A 15,684-nucleotide genomic window follows, 5' to 3' on the forward strand; every position below is an offset into this window, starting at 1 on the left:
TTATTTTTGTTTCCCACCTAAAGGAATTGTTTCTTTGTACCCCTCCAATGGCCAGAGCGATAAATGCATATTTCTATTACCTGCACGCTAACATGTGGATGTAAAGTGACCAATCTTGCACAATCCTTTACTTTGGCAATGGACATTTGCCCCAATAAAATAAATTTTAACTTAGTTGTGCTCAAAAGTTTACATACACTGGCAGAATTTTTGCTTTCTTGTCCATCTCAGGCACCTGACCTCAATATCATCGAGCCTCTCTGGGGCGATCTCAAGCACTCAGTCCATGCAAAACAGCCCAGTAATTTACAGGCACTGGAGGCTTTTTGCCAAGAAGAACGGGCAGCTTTACCATCTGAGGAAAGAAAGAGCCTCATCCACAACTACCACAAAAGACTTCAAGCTGCCATTAATGTTAGAGGGGGCAATACCCCGTATTAAGAACTGGGGGATGTAAACTTTTGATCAGTGTCATTTGGATGTTTTTGGTTGTCATTATGATTTAACCTCAACCCGCCGTTGCACTGTAAAGTAATGTCGCTGCAGCCTATGCCTGATGCTGCAGTGATGTTAAATTTACGATCCAGGATGACACAGGCACAGGAGCTGTGCCTGTGTCATCCACAGCACGACCCGGCTATCAGTGATAGCCAGAGACCCGACGCAACTCTCAGCACAAGGGCCGCGCTCCGGTGCTGAGAGTTAACCCTTTAGACACTGCGGTCAGCACAACCGCAGCATTTATAGGGCTTCTGACAGAGAATTCTCCCTCTACAGAGGAAGAATTCTCTGTCCACTGTCCATCAGGGCTCTGCGAAGCGATGGCAGAGCCCAAATGGTAGCCATGGAAACCGGAAGCCTCAGGCTACGGAGGCCGGCAGGGAGAGGGAGGGAAGGCTGGGCGCGCAGGGTCCGCGTCCATGAGTTCTGCCCCCTCTCCTCGCTCCCCTACAGCTGTCACAAGATTGTAACAGCGGCAGGGGACAGAGGAGAGGGGGCAGACATAGGGACATCAACCTATGGGATCATTATGAACCCCATAAACTGATGTCCTAAAATGACCTGGACAGTGATGTATCAATGACCCCAGGTCGTGAAAGGGTTAAAAAGTAGAGACGAATGAACCTCGAGCATGCTCGAGTCGATCTGAACCCGAACTTTCGCCATTTGATTAGCGGTGGCTGCTGAACTTGGATAAAGCCCTAAGGCTATGTGGAAAACATGGAAATAGTCATTGGCTGTATCCATGTTTTCCAGACAACCTTAGAGCTTTATCCAACTTCAGCAGCCCCAGCTAATCAAATGCCGATCGTTCGGGTTCGGATGGACTCAAACCCGAACCCAGTTCACTCATCTCTATTAAAAAGCAAAAAGTCAGTCTTTTGACAAATTGCTTCACCCGATCACTAACCAGGAGTGGAAAAAAGTTCTCATTCAACACAAAAGCAAAAATTTTGACAGGGCATGTAAACATTTGAGCACAACTGTATGCCATTTAATCCTGTAGTCTGGCCGATAAGCTAAAAACATTCCCACTCCTCAAAAAAAAAAAAAAAAAAAAAGGTGCCATAATATAGCCTGCTTTCTTTTGGTTCTTGTACAGACATTGGTAATAAAAGGCATACATATTGGAGTTAGAGTGAAAGTATATCTAATTTTACAGATTGTTAAAACCACTTGACATATACAAAACCTATCTGTACATATTGCATGTGGGGTAATAGACTATTGTCCAGAAAGGATAAATCATGTGTCTTTCCGTGGTGAAATGGCAAGGTCCATCTGGCTTCCATTCATTTTTTACTGAAAATCCAAGTGGCTGCGGAAAACTGTAGACATTATGTGGAGTGCTCCTGGTATCCTGTGTTCCCTAGTGCTGATGGTTCATTACCAGGATATACTGGGCTTCTAGAATATAAAGCAACAGGTGTTCATCCAAATACATCCCCCTTGGCAGTCCAGGATTGTTTTCACAACCCACAATGCAGCAGTGAGGATCCAGCATGAAAGCAACAACCTCTAGAATAAGTGTAAAAGGACTCTTCTTCTCTGCTCTTTCCCCCCTACATAACAGTCTGGATTTGTCTTTTAAATAAGAGGCGTAGGCTTTTTCCCAGGCCATGCTTCCTTTGCGTACTTCTTTTTCTTGGGCTCATTCACAGTATCTGCAGGGAAGCTGGATGAAGTAGGGGCAACAGTGATGGGGGCAGCTGTTGGGGTGGTTGGTGCTATATCCACTTCTGGTGCCAAGTTAGGGAAAGGCATGCCACCCATCAGAGCTGTACCATGACCACCAGCTGTCTGTGCACCCGATTCTGCATGAGTAGGAGGGAGACCCCCATACAAGCCTCCAGAGAATGGAAAATTCTGCACACGACGTCCCACAGAGTCCTCCAAGCTCAGGGAGCCCGATGTTTCTGTTTTCTTTTTCTGCAGCGAAACAGAGACGGTAAAATTAGATACAGAGGTACCTTGGTTTAAGAGTAACTTTGTTTAAGAGCGTTTTGGTTAAAGAGCTCACAGTTTTTCAAAATTATGACTTGGTTTAAGAGCTTTGGTTTAGGAGCTCCCTGTACTGGGTGGGAGGGCGAGTGGAGGAGGGGCATGGTCTGCATAGCGGGGTCTACAGCCCTGTACTCTGACCCAGGAAGTCTCCCTCACCTTCCAAATCATAGCAGATCCACTTCAGGCTGGGGCTTACATCAGGGGACAGGACTGTGGAGGTGATCTCTCCATAGCTGTAACCCCTCTCTCCCCGGACAGAGTGTGCTGCATGTATGTGCTCCCTGCAGTCTCTGTCAGACCTTATGTTTCCCATCCGCTCTATTACTGTACAGTAACTTATTTTATCACATATTCTGCTGTTTCTGAATGTTCGTTTCATTAGTTATACATGTTATTCAGAATAATAAATGTTTATTTTTGGGGTGTGAAACCAATTGTCTGAATTTCTATGATTTCTTATGGGAAAATTTGCTTTGGTTTAGGAGTGGATTTGGATTACAAGCGGCCCCGGAACGAATTATGCTCATAATCCAAGGCACCACTGTATATAACTTGAAGAGGAGACCCGAAGGCTACAGTCACAGGTTTAGTAGTTCTTCAGGATCGTATATATCTGCAATCCACAAAAAAAATTAATCCGTATTCCATATTTTTTTGCAGATCAGCAAAAGAGGGGAAGTGATAGTTAAATAAGTGGGAATAGTTTTTGGATGTTAAATTTGCAAAAATTACAGATGTTCTTATAGACTTCTATCTGTGCCGTAATTAAGATCCGTACTAGAGCTTGTCGGTAATTTTGGACTATGGATCAGTAAATGTACGGACAGTGTGAACAGCCCAATTAAAATCAATGGGCCCTGAATTTGACCAAAATTGTGAATCCAAAACTACAGAGCGTGTAAATGTGGCCTAAATCTGGCCATGAAATGTAACTTACCTTCACTGGAACCACAGCTATTTGCACCATGTTCCTAAAACGACCAACTGAAGGGTCAACATCCTCTGTTAAGAGAAGAAAAATTTTTTAAGTGTGTGTATATACTGCTAGGCAGGATCATGCCCACCAGTACTCAGCTGTACATAAACACAGGGCAAGAACGGGCCAAGACAACTGTCTACAGTTGGGTGTCTTTTTGTAGCAGACTCTAGTTTGACTACATGTGGCAATTATCAGCCAAAGAGCTAGAGCCATAACTTTCCATTTTATTATCCCTTCATAGCAGTAGAACTAAAGTACAGCGGCATATGCAGTTGTCGGAAAACACAATAATAAAATGAAGACAAAATCACCCAAGGCCCTAAACTGTACCATGTAATTAATTAAAAATATATATATGCTGTCGGGCGTTTATTCACCTGGATTAATAACTTCATCATCTTCACTGAAGCTGACTCTGTAACTCCTCTTCTTTCGCCGAGATCTCTGGATGTCCAGATTGCCCTCTTCTATGGTAAGTGTGGATATCCTCTTGTTGTGAGCCGTGTTGAACTCTGTAAGATTCTATAAGAAGGAATGAAATTTAACAGCATTGCCCGCGCTATAGCTGTCTGTACAGTATATTCATTTATAATGGTAGTCTGACCAAAAGAAGAAAAAAAATGCTATATTTACCCCTTGTGGCAGGTACATAATATATATATATATCCAAAATATATGACCGACACCTGATCAAGTTGTATGGGTAAGTGCTGCTTAAAGTGACACGGTTACCTCCTTTTTGCATACTGACTCTACGGGGGTATAAAGGGTAAATTTAGCAGTTTTCATACCTTATTTTATATCATACTTCATGGTGCTGGTTGTCGGGAAGCGTCACTTAGCCCCGCCCACAGCATCATTGTTAGCCCCTCCCCTCCGTGACGTCATAGTCACGTAGGCCCTCTTCCAATGGTCGGCAAGGGGGGGGGTGCCTATATGCCTATGATGTCATGGAGGGGCGGGGCCAACGGTGGTGCTGTGGGCAGGGTAAAGTGGCGCCATTTCTGTGAAGCCACGCCCACTTAGCACAATCTGCAGTTGATAAAAGATCACTTTTTACTGGAACAAGCACCATGACGTATGATATAAAATATGGTATGAAAACTGCTAAATTTACCCTTAACACCTGTGTAGAGAAGTCAGAATGCTAAAAGGGGGTGACAGTGTCACTTTAGGCTTGTGCTTAAAGGGAGGGGGTGTCACAAGGAAAACTAGGCCTACACTAATACATTCTGTAAAATTTTACATATTTCCTGCAGAAAGTGATGTATTCTCTCCAGTCTGACACAGTGCTCTGTGCTGCCACCTCTGCTAAGAGCAGTAACAAATCCCCATTGAAATCCTCTCCTGCTCTGGACAGTTCCTGACATGGACAGAAGTGGCAGCAGAGGACTGTGTCAGCCTGAGAAGAATACACCACTTCCTGCAAGACAGACAGCAGCTGATAAATATTGGGAGACTGGAGATTTTTAAATAGAAGTAAATTACAAATCTATATAAAATTTACGAAACCAGTTGATTTGAAAGAAAAAGATTTTCAACGGATAAACCCTTTACTGTAGATCCAAATACACCAAAAACAGATCAACAACCTCTGCCTATGTTAAATTGTTAGATAAAAGTTACTCACGTCTAATTCGGTCTCCTCCTCCGGAAGGCCCAGAAGACCTTTCAGCTCATCATCCTCCCCAGCTTTGTCATCTCCTTTCAATGCAGATGGAAGGGTTTGAGGTTTCTCCCTAAGTGTATACATTCGTGTTGACGCACCAAAAGAAACCGTGGAGTCAATGGGGATCTGTTGGGGCTTGTGGGGTTCTAAGCGGATATGGCCAAGGAAAGTCCCATGAGCTGAAAAGAAAAATATATATATATATTTTACTGTACAGTAACTTAAAGGGGTAAATACATACACACACATATATAGATACATATATATATATATATATATATATATATATATATATATATACATATATATATATATCATAAAATGTGGGTGTTGCAATATATATGTCATAAAATGTGGGGGTTGCATAGAAAACAATCAACACCCTATTAGGTTCCCAAAGGGGTTCTCCTTTCACGTTATTGGGTACCACAATGAGCACTTTAGATGCCACTTTTGAGACTCCCCAGTCTTGTCAGTGACAGCCTGCTCAGCCAATCCCTGGCCATGGCACTGTCTGGCTTCAGTCAGTGATTGGTTAAGCAGGCTGTCACTGCTGAGACGAGTGTTTCTCAGAAGTAGGGGCTGGAGCGTTCAGAAATGACAGGAAAATCCCCAATTGAGCGTGGTAGGCGAGAGTAGGATGTTTATTATTTTTTTATGCAGCCGCAGCATTATATGGCGAAATATAAATTCCAGAGTACCCCTTATTTAATTAGGTTTATTAGGCAAATCTGCCATTATCTGCATACAAAAAGACTTTCCCCAGGTCCCCCCCCCTCCTCCTCCTCCTCCTCATTCACTGCTCATTATCAGGAAATCTCGACTCTCTTACATCAGTCGAGCCCTGTCTGTTCTATGGAGAGGGGAGGGGGGATTAGTCGCCCGCAGAGAACCAAGGATTCCACAGTGGGACCTGTGTGACAGCCAGTATTCAGAGGTCGGAGAGGTCCGGTGATATAGCTGTAAATTAACTCTTTGTTGTCATGTTTTGGTGCCTCATCTCCCTCCTCCCCTCCCCTCTCTATAAGAAAACCATGCAGACAGGGGGGAGAGCTTCAAACTGCTTTTTCATGACAAAAATGCATTTTTGACTAATAAATCCAATTAAAAGTTTCTTAAAATCGTACAATTATCGTACAATTGATTTCTGCAAAAAAAAAAAAATTTAAACAACAGTAACACTTTAAAGTAACCAGAACTTTTTGAATACAAACTTACTGCTGTTGAGATCTATGAGAAAGACTCGCTTCAAATGCTTATGGTAGACTAGCGCTGAATGAACTCTGGAGCAGGACTGATGGTCAATTGTGAAGTCACACATATCGGGGTTCCTCCCAAACAGGTAGTATTTCTTCTCATCAATAATAAGTTTCTGCAGGAAGTTTGAAAAGTAAATTGTTGAAGAATAAAAGAACAAAAACTCACCCTTGCAGAATTTACATAAAAAAACAAAGTTAATTTTTTCATTTTGTATTATGAAGGTGGCCATAAAGATGATGTTACTTTAGAAAAATATTGTAATCCTTAAAATGGCTTAAGCCTTGTATCTGCTTCTGGAAGAAGGAAAGGAATGCTGGCAGCACGTCTAGGAAGAGAGCACCATGAACCTACATCGCAGCCACAACACAGACCCAAGACAGACACTGTTATATAAAAAATATACAACAAACAACAAGTTGTACCAGCCTGACTGTGCAGGACAGGAAACTGCTGACCATCTATGGATTGACCAATCAGAATGTGATATGTATGTGTCTTGTGACTTGAAACCCCACCTGTATTGAAAGTTTATATATTTCATGTGAAACCAAATAAAGTATTAAATGCACATGCCAAACTCAGCTGATAGAGGAGGCGATACCGTCTTTTTGCCTGGTGTCATGTCCTCATACTTAATTTGGACAGGGATAGTCACTTGGGAATAAGGCAGATAAAAAGCAAATCTCACCTTATCAGTATTACCTGGTGAACATAATGCTGATAAGCGACCCAACCGGAGGCATAGCTGGGTAGGTACAGATGGCATACCTGGGGGCCTTCATTGGGCTTTTTTTTTTACATGCACATCTTTGTGTATGTATCAACCCAGTACTGATGGGGTGACGGATTGCCAGAAGACAATCACAATTTGTCCCCAGCATCCTAGGGGTTGAAGTCTGGCCAAAACAAAATGTGTCCTGGATGAGCCCTCATGACATTCTGTACATGGAATTAGGACCCTGACCAAAAGATGTATCAAGGGGTTAAAAACACAACAACTGAACACATCAGACCATGCATAAACAATATGGGGGAGATTTATCAAACATGGTGTAAAGTGAAGCTGGCTCAGTTGCCCCTAGCAACCAATCAGATTCCACCTTTCATTCCTCACAGACTCTTTGGAAAATGAGAGGTGGAATCTGATTGGTTGCTAGGGGCAACTGAGCCAGTTTCACTTTACACCATGTTTGATAAATCTCCCCCAATATGTCTATGGGAGGGTCCAAATAGTCAATGTATATGCCTCTGGGGGGAATCAAGACTGGAACCTCACATGTCAGTTTCCTTGATTCCCCATGGATTTGACGGACAGTTTTTTTCCCTACATCAAATAAACTTACAAGCTCACAAGAGGTGAAAGCTTATAGGGTGGAGTGTTTGGGTGCGTGCTGTGATGGTAGTTAGTCACTGTCCAGGGGTTGAGCTGTGATCAGTTATTAAAAAAAAAAAAAAAAAAAAAGAGCTTTGAGCGCGCTCTGATTTGTTCCGAATCCTAGCGTGTCGCATTTGATTACTGATGGCTGCTGAAGTTAGATGCAGCCCTATGGACTCCTAGAAAACATGGATACAACCATGTATCCCAGAAGTCCCTAGGGCTGCATACAACTTCTCCAGCCACCGGTAATCAAATGCTGCACGCTCGGGTGTGTACAAACCAGAGCGTGCTCAAAGTTTGCTCAACTCTAGCCCATAGTAACTAGTTGGCTTTTCGATAGACTGTACTGTGCTGTATGTCTTACTAAATTAAATTTACAGTATAAACTACAAAAACCACCACATGTATTTAACTTTAGAACAAACATCTCAACTTATAATAAAATAATCTCTGTACAGCAAGTTATAACCCAGAGCGTCACTCCACACGCTGAGCTTAAATGCTTACGGCAGTTACTATAGCACTTTGTGGACCCAGATACCACGGGCACACTCTGGAGACAAACCAGAGAAGATATCTAGGTTAGTATCAAGTGCACAGCACAAACCACGGCTAAACAGGAAAACTTCTCAGGGCTACCTAAAGAAATCAATTACATAAAACAAGTAAAGGAGAAGGTTATGGCAGGAACTGTCCAGAGCAGGAGAGGTTTTCTATGGGGACAGTTCCTGACATGGACAGAGGTGGCAGCATACAGCACTGTGTCAGACTAGAAAGAATACACCACTCCCTGCAGGACATACAGCAGCTGATAAGTACTGGAAGACTGGAGATTTTTAAGTTACAGATCTATATAGGTTTCTGACACCCTTTTTGAATCGTCAGATAACATAGGTTTGGCGAGTTGGAGCCTTGGAGCCTCTAACTAAAAGGCTACAACTACACGACTTCAAATATCCAGAACACCCCCAGTCAGCTATCGGCTTACCTCTATGAGTTTATCCCCTTTAACAACATCAAGATGAAGTCCGGGAGGGGGTTTTCCTGCCCTACAGGGAGAAAAACATTCACCATTTACATACAGTTACATAGTTAATAAGGTTGGGGGGGGGGGGGGGGAGACAAGAGTCCATCAAGTTTAACCTATAACCCTAAAGTGTTGATCCAGAGGAAGGCAAAAAACCCCATGAGGCAGATACCAATTGCCCCATCACCGGGTGAAGACTCCTTCCCGACTCCCCTATGGCAATGAGGGTAATCCCTGGATCAGCATTCGATCACATGAAATCTTTTATTACAGTCAGCCATGACCACACCGCGTGGTAGAGAGTTCCGTAGTCTCACTGTCCATTTGTTTCTGCTACTTATATAGCGCTGAGATATTCTACTCTGCTCACATCCTCCCCCCCCCAGTAATTTCCCCATTTTTCCCACATAAACTAAAACCAACTAGATAAAAAGACAATTAGAGAGATCAGTCACACCGCACACACAGTGCTGCAGCCGCTCACTAGGAAGATGCACCGCATAGGACTGCAGAGGCCTATAACTGGCTACAGTGTCCTATGCTGAGTATATGGGACATCTGTATAAATCTGCTGGGAATCTTGGAATGGCATCAGCGCTGGAGCGAGTATTACCTACCATCCTCCGTCCATAGATTATTTTGTGATTAGCCTATAAAACTCTTTAAGAGTATGCCTTAAAGTGTCACTGTTGTTTTTTTTTGCAGAAATCAATAGTACAGGCGATTTTAAGAAACTTTGTAATTGGGTCCGTTAGGCAAATCTGCCATTATCTGCATTTAAAAAGACTTTCCTCAGGTCACCGCCAACCTTTCCCCCCCCCCCCACACACACACACACCCTCCATAGAAAACCATGCAGACAAGGGGGGAGAGCTTCAAACTGCTTTTTCATGATAAAAATGCATTTTTGGCTAATAAACCCAATAACAAAGTTTCTAAAAATTGCCTGTACTATTGATTTCTGCAAAAAAAATGTAAATGACAGTGACACCAAGTCCCAGACACAGAGTTAACTGGGAACTCTGGATAAGAAAGATGTAAAGTCCCCACCCATAATCTAAGCTGGTGTGTAATAGGTTTCTATTACAGTAATTGGTCAGTCTGCAGCACATCCCAAAGCTATCCTCAATGCCTGCTCCACTCCTCTGTCCTTCCTCCTCCCCTTTGAGACAGAGGTCACATGATCTCTGTCTCTTCTGTTACCAGGCAAGCAACATCTTATCTGTAACCCCGCCCACCACTAACAACAACAGCCTCTCCTGAGTAGTATAGGGGAAAGGAGACCCTGTTTCATCTCTCTATAATCTACCATAGATAGATACTATAGTTACTGCATGAAGCAGATGGAGCCAGTGGTGGGCAGATACTACAAGACAGGGGTGGGTACCTGGCAGTTGCTTCTAAGGTGCAATGCATGCTGGGAGATGTAGTTTCCCAGCCAGGTGCCATGATGTAAATCTGGGATTATTTGTAACAGGTTGAATCTGGGGCTAGGAGCAGCGTAGAAAGGTGGGAACGGTGTCAAGGGATCAGTGAGTGCACCTATATGCTTTTTATGGGATTACTGGAGTTACCCTTTAAAATAAGGTAAATATCATGTAGCGTCCCAGGGAGCACTATCCTAGTGACGGCTCTGGGGGTATCTATACAGGGTTCCTCAGAGATGGCGGGTGGGGGAAGGGAGGCAGAGGGGTCCTCTCCTGGGCACACAGGGTATGTTATAACTCCTCTCCCCCTCCTCTATGGTTTGGGGGGGGCTCTCAATATAATTTTGAGGTAGGAGGCCAGAAAATATGGGGGAGACATACAAGCTCCATGCTGATGGTTTCCTTGGTCAGCTTCAAGCTAAAGCCCCCAGCAGTGTTCCCCCATCCCCCTGGAGGAGCCAGGCCTGCACATGTCATCTCCCCACTGTAGCTCTATGGAGTCTGCACACAACATGGCTCCAACTCCAGACCACACCTCCCCCGGATCTTCTTTCTGCCGCTTCACACATGGCCCGGAGCTGCTGTATTATGCATCACTACCATATGCACGGCAACTAGCAAACCTCCTCCCCACAGCCCCGGCTCACCAGGTCGGACAGTCAAATATGGGATTGTTAGAGTTCGGATTCGCCGCCATCTTTGCTCCCGCTCCTCCTCCTGTAACATTCTACGATAATACAAACGCTACATCCGCTGATGCCTCTACGCATGCGTGCTCGCCAACCACCTGTATATTGCCAGCCAGCAGCATGTACTTCCGGTGTGGGCGTATCCATGGTGACGTATCCGTGTGGAGCGGCTGTACGGTGTCTGTGACGTAGAACGTTCTGGAGACTAAACTAAACTAATAGGGCGGGGAAAGTATACGGACTAATACCCTCCATGTGTAATCCTGGAGACAGACGTGAGGGGCTGTATAGGGGGATACCTCATCCTGCATCTGAGGGGCTGTATAGGGGGATGCCTCATCCTGAGGGGCTGTATAGGGGATACCTCATCCTGAGGGGCTGTATAGGGGATACCTCATCCTGAGGGGCTGTATAGGGGGATGCCTCATCCTGAGGGGCTGTATAGGGGAATGCCTCATCCTGAGGGGCTGTATAGGGGGAATGCCTCATCCTGAGGGGCTGTATAGGGGGATACCTCATCCGGAGGGGCTGTATAGGGGGATACCTCATCCTGAGGGGCTGTATAGGGGGATACCTCATCCTGAGGGTCTGTATAGGGGGGTACCTCATCCTGAGGGTCTGTATAGGGGGGTACCTCATCCTGAGGGGCTGTATAGGGGGATACCTCATCCTGAGGGGCTGTATAGGGGGATACCTCATCCTGAGGGTCTGTATAGGGGAATGCCTCATCCTGAGGGGCTGTATAGGGGGATACCTCATCCAGAGGGGCTGTATAGGGGAATGCCTCATCCTGAGGGGCTGTATAGGGGGATGCCTCATCCTGAGGGACTGTATAGGGGGATACCTCATCCTGAGGGGCTGTATAGGGGGATACCTCATCCTGCATCTCAGGGGCTGTATAGGGGGATACCTCATCCTGAGGGGCTGTATAGGGGGATGCCTCATCCTGAGGGGCTGTATAGGGGGGATACCTCATCCTGAGGGGCTGTATAGGGGGGATGCCTCATCCTGAGGGGCTGTATAGGGGGATACCTCATCCGGAGGGGCTGTATAGGGGGATACCTCATCCTGAGGGGCTGTATAGGGGGGATACCTCATCTGGAGGGGCTGTATAGGGGGATGCCTCATCCTGAGGGGCTGTATAGGGGGATGCCTCATCCTGAGGGGCTGTATAGGGGGAATGCCTCATCCTGAGGGGCTGTATAGGGGGATGCCTCATCCTGAGGGGCTGTATAGGGGGATACCTCATCCTGAGGGGCTGTATAGGGGGATGCCTCATCCTGAGGGGCTGTATAGGGGGGATACCTCATCCTGAGGGGCTGTATAGGGGGGATACCTCATCCTGCATCTGAGGGGCTGTATAGGGGATGCCTCATCCTGTGGGGCTGTATAGGGGGATGCCTCATCCTGTGGGGCTGTATAGGGGGATGCCTCATCCTGTGGGGCTGTATAGGGGATACCTCATCCTGTGGGGCTGTATAGGGGGATGCCTCATCCTGAGGGGCTGTATAGGGGGATGCCTCATCCTGCATCTGAGGGGCTGTATAGGGGGATGCCTCATCCTGTGGGGCTGTATAGGGGGATGCCTCATCCTGAGGGGCTGTATAGGGGGATGCCTCATCCTGAGGGGCTGTATAGGGGAATGCCTCATCCTGAGGGGCTGTATAGGGGGATACCTCATCCTGAGGGGCTGTATAGGGGGATACCTCATCCTGAGGGGCTGTATAGGGGGGATGCCTCATCCTGAGGGTCTGTATAGGGGGATGCCTCATCCTGAGGGGCTGTATAGGGGGGATACCTCATCCTGAGGGGCTGTATAGGGGAATGCCTCATCCTGAGGGGCTGTATAGGGGGATACCTCATCCTGAGGGGCTGTATAGGGGGATACCTTATCCTGAGGGGCTGTATAGGGGGATGCCTCATCCTGAGGGGCTGTATAGGGGGGATGCCTCATCCTGAGGGGCTGTATAGGGGGATGCCTCATCCTGAGGGGCTGTATAGGGGGATACCTCATCCTGAGGGGCTGTATAGGTTGATGCCTCATCCTGCTGCCAAATGTGAGGGGCTGTATAGGGGGGATACCTCATCCTGAGGGGCTGTATAGGGGGATACCTCATCCGGAGGGGCTGTATAGGGGGATACCTCATCCTGAGGGGCTGTATAGGGGGGATGCCTCATCCTGAGGGTCTGTATAGGGGGATAACTCATCCTGCATCTGAGGGTCTGTATAGGGGGATGCCTCATCCGGAGGGGCTGTATAGGGGGATACCTCATCCTGAGGGGCTGTATAGGGGGATGCCTCATCCTGAGGGGCTGTATAGGGGGATGCCTCATCCTGAGGGGCTGTATAGGGGGATACCTCATCCTGAGGGGCTGTATAGGGGGATACCTCATCCTGAGGGGCTGTATAGGGGGAATGCCTCATCCTGAGGGGCTGTATAGGGGGATGCCTCATCCTGAGGGGCTGTATAGGGGGATGCCTCATCCTGAGGGGCTGTATAAGAGGATACCTCATCCTGAGGGGCTGTATAGGGGGATGCCTCATCCTAAGGGGCTGTATAGGGGGATGCCTCATCCTGAGGGGCTGTATAGGGGGATGCCTCATCCTGAGGGGCTGTATAGGGGGATGCCTCATCCTGAGGGGCTGTATAGGGGGATGCCTCATCCTTAGGGGCTGTATAGGGGGATACCTCATCCTGCATCTGAGGGGCTGTATAGGGGGGTGCCTCATCCTGCTGCCAAATGTGAGGGGCTGTATAAGGGAATGCCTCATCCTGAGGGGCTGTATAGGGGAATGCCTCATCCTGAGGGGCTGTATAGGGGGATACCTCATCCGGAGGGGCTGTATAGGGGGATACCTCATCCTGAGGGGCTGTATAGGGGAATGCCTCATCCTGAGGGGCTGTATAGGGGGGATACCTCATCCTGCATCTGAGGGGCTGTATAGGGGAATGCCTCATCCTGAGGGGCTGTATAGGGGGGATACCTCATCCTGCATCTGAGGGGCTGTATGGGGGAATGCCTCATCCTGAGGGGCTGTATAGGGGGATACCTCATCCTGAGGGGCTGTATAGGGGGATACCTCATCCTGAGGGGCTGTATAGGGGATGCCTCATCCTGCATCTCAGGGGCTGTATAGGGGAATGCCCCATCCTGAGGACATATCTGAGGGGCTGTATAGGGGAATGCCTCATCCTGAGGGGCTGTATAGGGGGATACCTCATCCTGAGGGGCTGTATAGGGGGGATGCCTCATCCTGCATCTCAGGGGCTGTATAAGAGGATACATCATCCTGCATCTGAGTGGCCGTATAGGGGAATGCCTCATCCTGCTGCCAAATGTAAGGGGCTGTATAAGGGAATGCCTCATCCTGAGGGGCTGTATAGGGGGATACCTCATCCTGAGGGGCTGTATAGGGGGATGCCTCATCCTGCATCTCAGGGGCTGTATAAGAGGATACATCATCCTGCATCTGAGGGGCTGTATAGGGGATGCGTCATCCTGAGGGGCTGTATAGGGGGATGCGTCATCCTGAGGGGCTGTATAGGGGGATGCCTCATCCTGAGGGGCTGTATAGGGGGATACCTCATCCTGAGGGGCTGTATAGGGGGATACCTCATCCTGAGGGGCTGTATAGGGGGATACCTCATCCTGAGGGGCTGTATAGGGGGATGCCTCATCCTGAGGGGCTGTATAGGGGGATACCTCATCCTGCATCTGAGGGGCTGTATAGGGGGGATACCTCATCCTGCATCTGAGGGGCTGTATAGGGGAATGCCTCATCCTGAGGAAATACCTAAAGGACTGTATAGGAGAATACCTCATCCTGCAGAAAGGCCTGTGGGTCTGTATAGGTTAATGCCTCAGCCTGAGGGACTATATAGAAGAATGCCTCTTCCTGCAGACAGGCCTGTGGGTCTGTATAGGGGGATGCCTTATCCTGAGGACATATCTAAGGGGCTGTATAGGGGAATACCTTGCCCTGCAGACAGCTGTGTGGGGCTGTATACCGGAGTACATAATTGTGAGGAAAACCTTAAAGGGGTACTCCGGCGCTGATTTAAAAAAAAAAAATAAAAATCAATTAACCATAAACATAGTTTCCCACTTACCATCCCTCCTGAGTCTGTTTTCGTTTTAATTACCTGCTGTTTGCAGGTCCCTGAACCTCCAGTTTGTGTCATTTTTTTCTTCACTTCCTGGTTTGGGCTTTCCCATGATGCACCTGTGATGCCTAACTGACTCAGAGCTCAGCAATCAGAGCTGAGCAACCTGAGTCATTTGACAAAGGGAGGCTGGCCTAACTGGGCTTAGACTCGCCTCCCTCTTGATGATGTCATTGTCCCAAAATGGCTGCCACAGAAAAGCCTGGGGTCAACAGTCATTAGGTAAGAATGAGTTTTACTTAACTTCCTGGTGGGGGGTTGAGGGGGGCAGATAGGTGATTGAAGCATATTACAAAGTTATATAATTTTGTAATGTGTTTCAATTACTGGGGAAAAGCTTTTCGCTGGAGTACCCCTTTAAAGCCTATATAGGGGAATGTGTTATTCTGAAACACTATATAGGTGAATATATCAGTCTGAAGACATACTTGAGGAGCTGTATAGAGAGGTGTATATTCCTGAGGAGGGGCAGTATAGGGGAATGCCTCATCCTTGGGCAGGGAGGGACTCGGACATAAAACCGGTCTTGTACTTTTTCAGTAAACGGGCACATTGCAAGCCAAGCACAGCTACCAGGCTGCAAT

The 15,684-nt window shown here is 47.0% G+C and overlaps 1 protein-coding gene and 1 non-coding gene across 2 annotated transcripts; both read right to left on the bottom strand.

Annotated features, from left to right (window-relative positions):
• Window positions 1–1,634: 1,634 nt before the first annotated feature.
• Window positions 1,635–11,007, bottom strand: PPP1R8 (protein phosphatase 1 regulatory subunit 8). The gene is made up of 7 exons (XM_069972614.1): window positions 10,893–11,007; window positions 8,780–8,840; window positions 6,372–6,525; window positions 5,115–5,332; window positions 3,862–4,006; window positions 3,443–3,507; window positions 1,635–2,430 (listed from the first exon to the last, which is right to left on the bottom strand). Exons 1-7 carry the CDS (start codon window positions 10,940–10,942, stop codon window positions 2,089–2,091), a joined length of 1,035 nt encoding a protein of 344 aa, XP_069828715.1. The 5' UTR covers window positions 10,943–11,007; the 3' UTR covers window positions 1,635–2,088.
• On the bottom strand, window positions 8,240–8,389 carry LOC138794266 (small Cajal body-specific RNA 1). Its single transcript, XR_011363420.1, has one exon. It is a non-coding gene; the product is annotated as a small Cajal body-specific RNA 1 (non-coding RNA).
• Window positions 11,008–15,684: the final 4,677 nt, after the last annotated feature.

Source organism: Dendropsophus ebraccatus, chromosome 5 (assembly GCF_027789765.1).
Source record: "Dendropsophus ebraccatus isolate aDenEbr1 chromosome 5, aDenEbr1.pat, whole genome shotgun sequence".
NCBI classification, from domain to species: domain Eukaryota; kingdom Metazoa; phylum Chordata; class Amphibia; order Anura; family Hylidae; genus Dendropsophus; species Dendropsophus ebraccatus.

Excerpts from the sequence above, each read along its gene's own strand:
- PPP1R8 (XM_069972614.1), bottom strand. The coding sequence starts at position 10,942 with ATGGCGGCGAATCCGAACTCTAACAATCCCATATTTGACTGTCCGACC. Across the intron at positions 8,841-10,892 it reads ATATTTGACTGTCCGACCTG|GGCAGGAAAACCCCCTCCCG; the intron begins GTGAGCCGGGGC and ends TTCTCCCTGTAG. Across the intron at positions 3,508-3,861 it reads TGATGAAGTTATTAATCCAG|AGGATGTTGACCCTTCAGTT; the intron begins GTGAATAAACGC and ends TTCTCTTAACAG.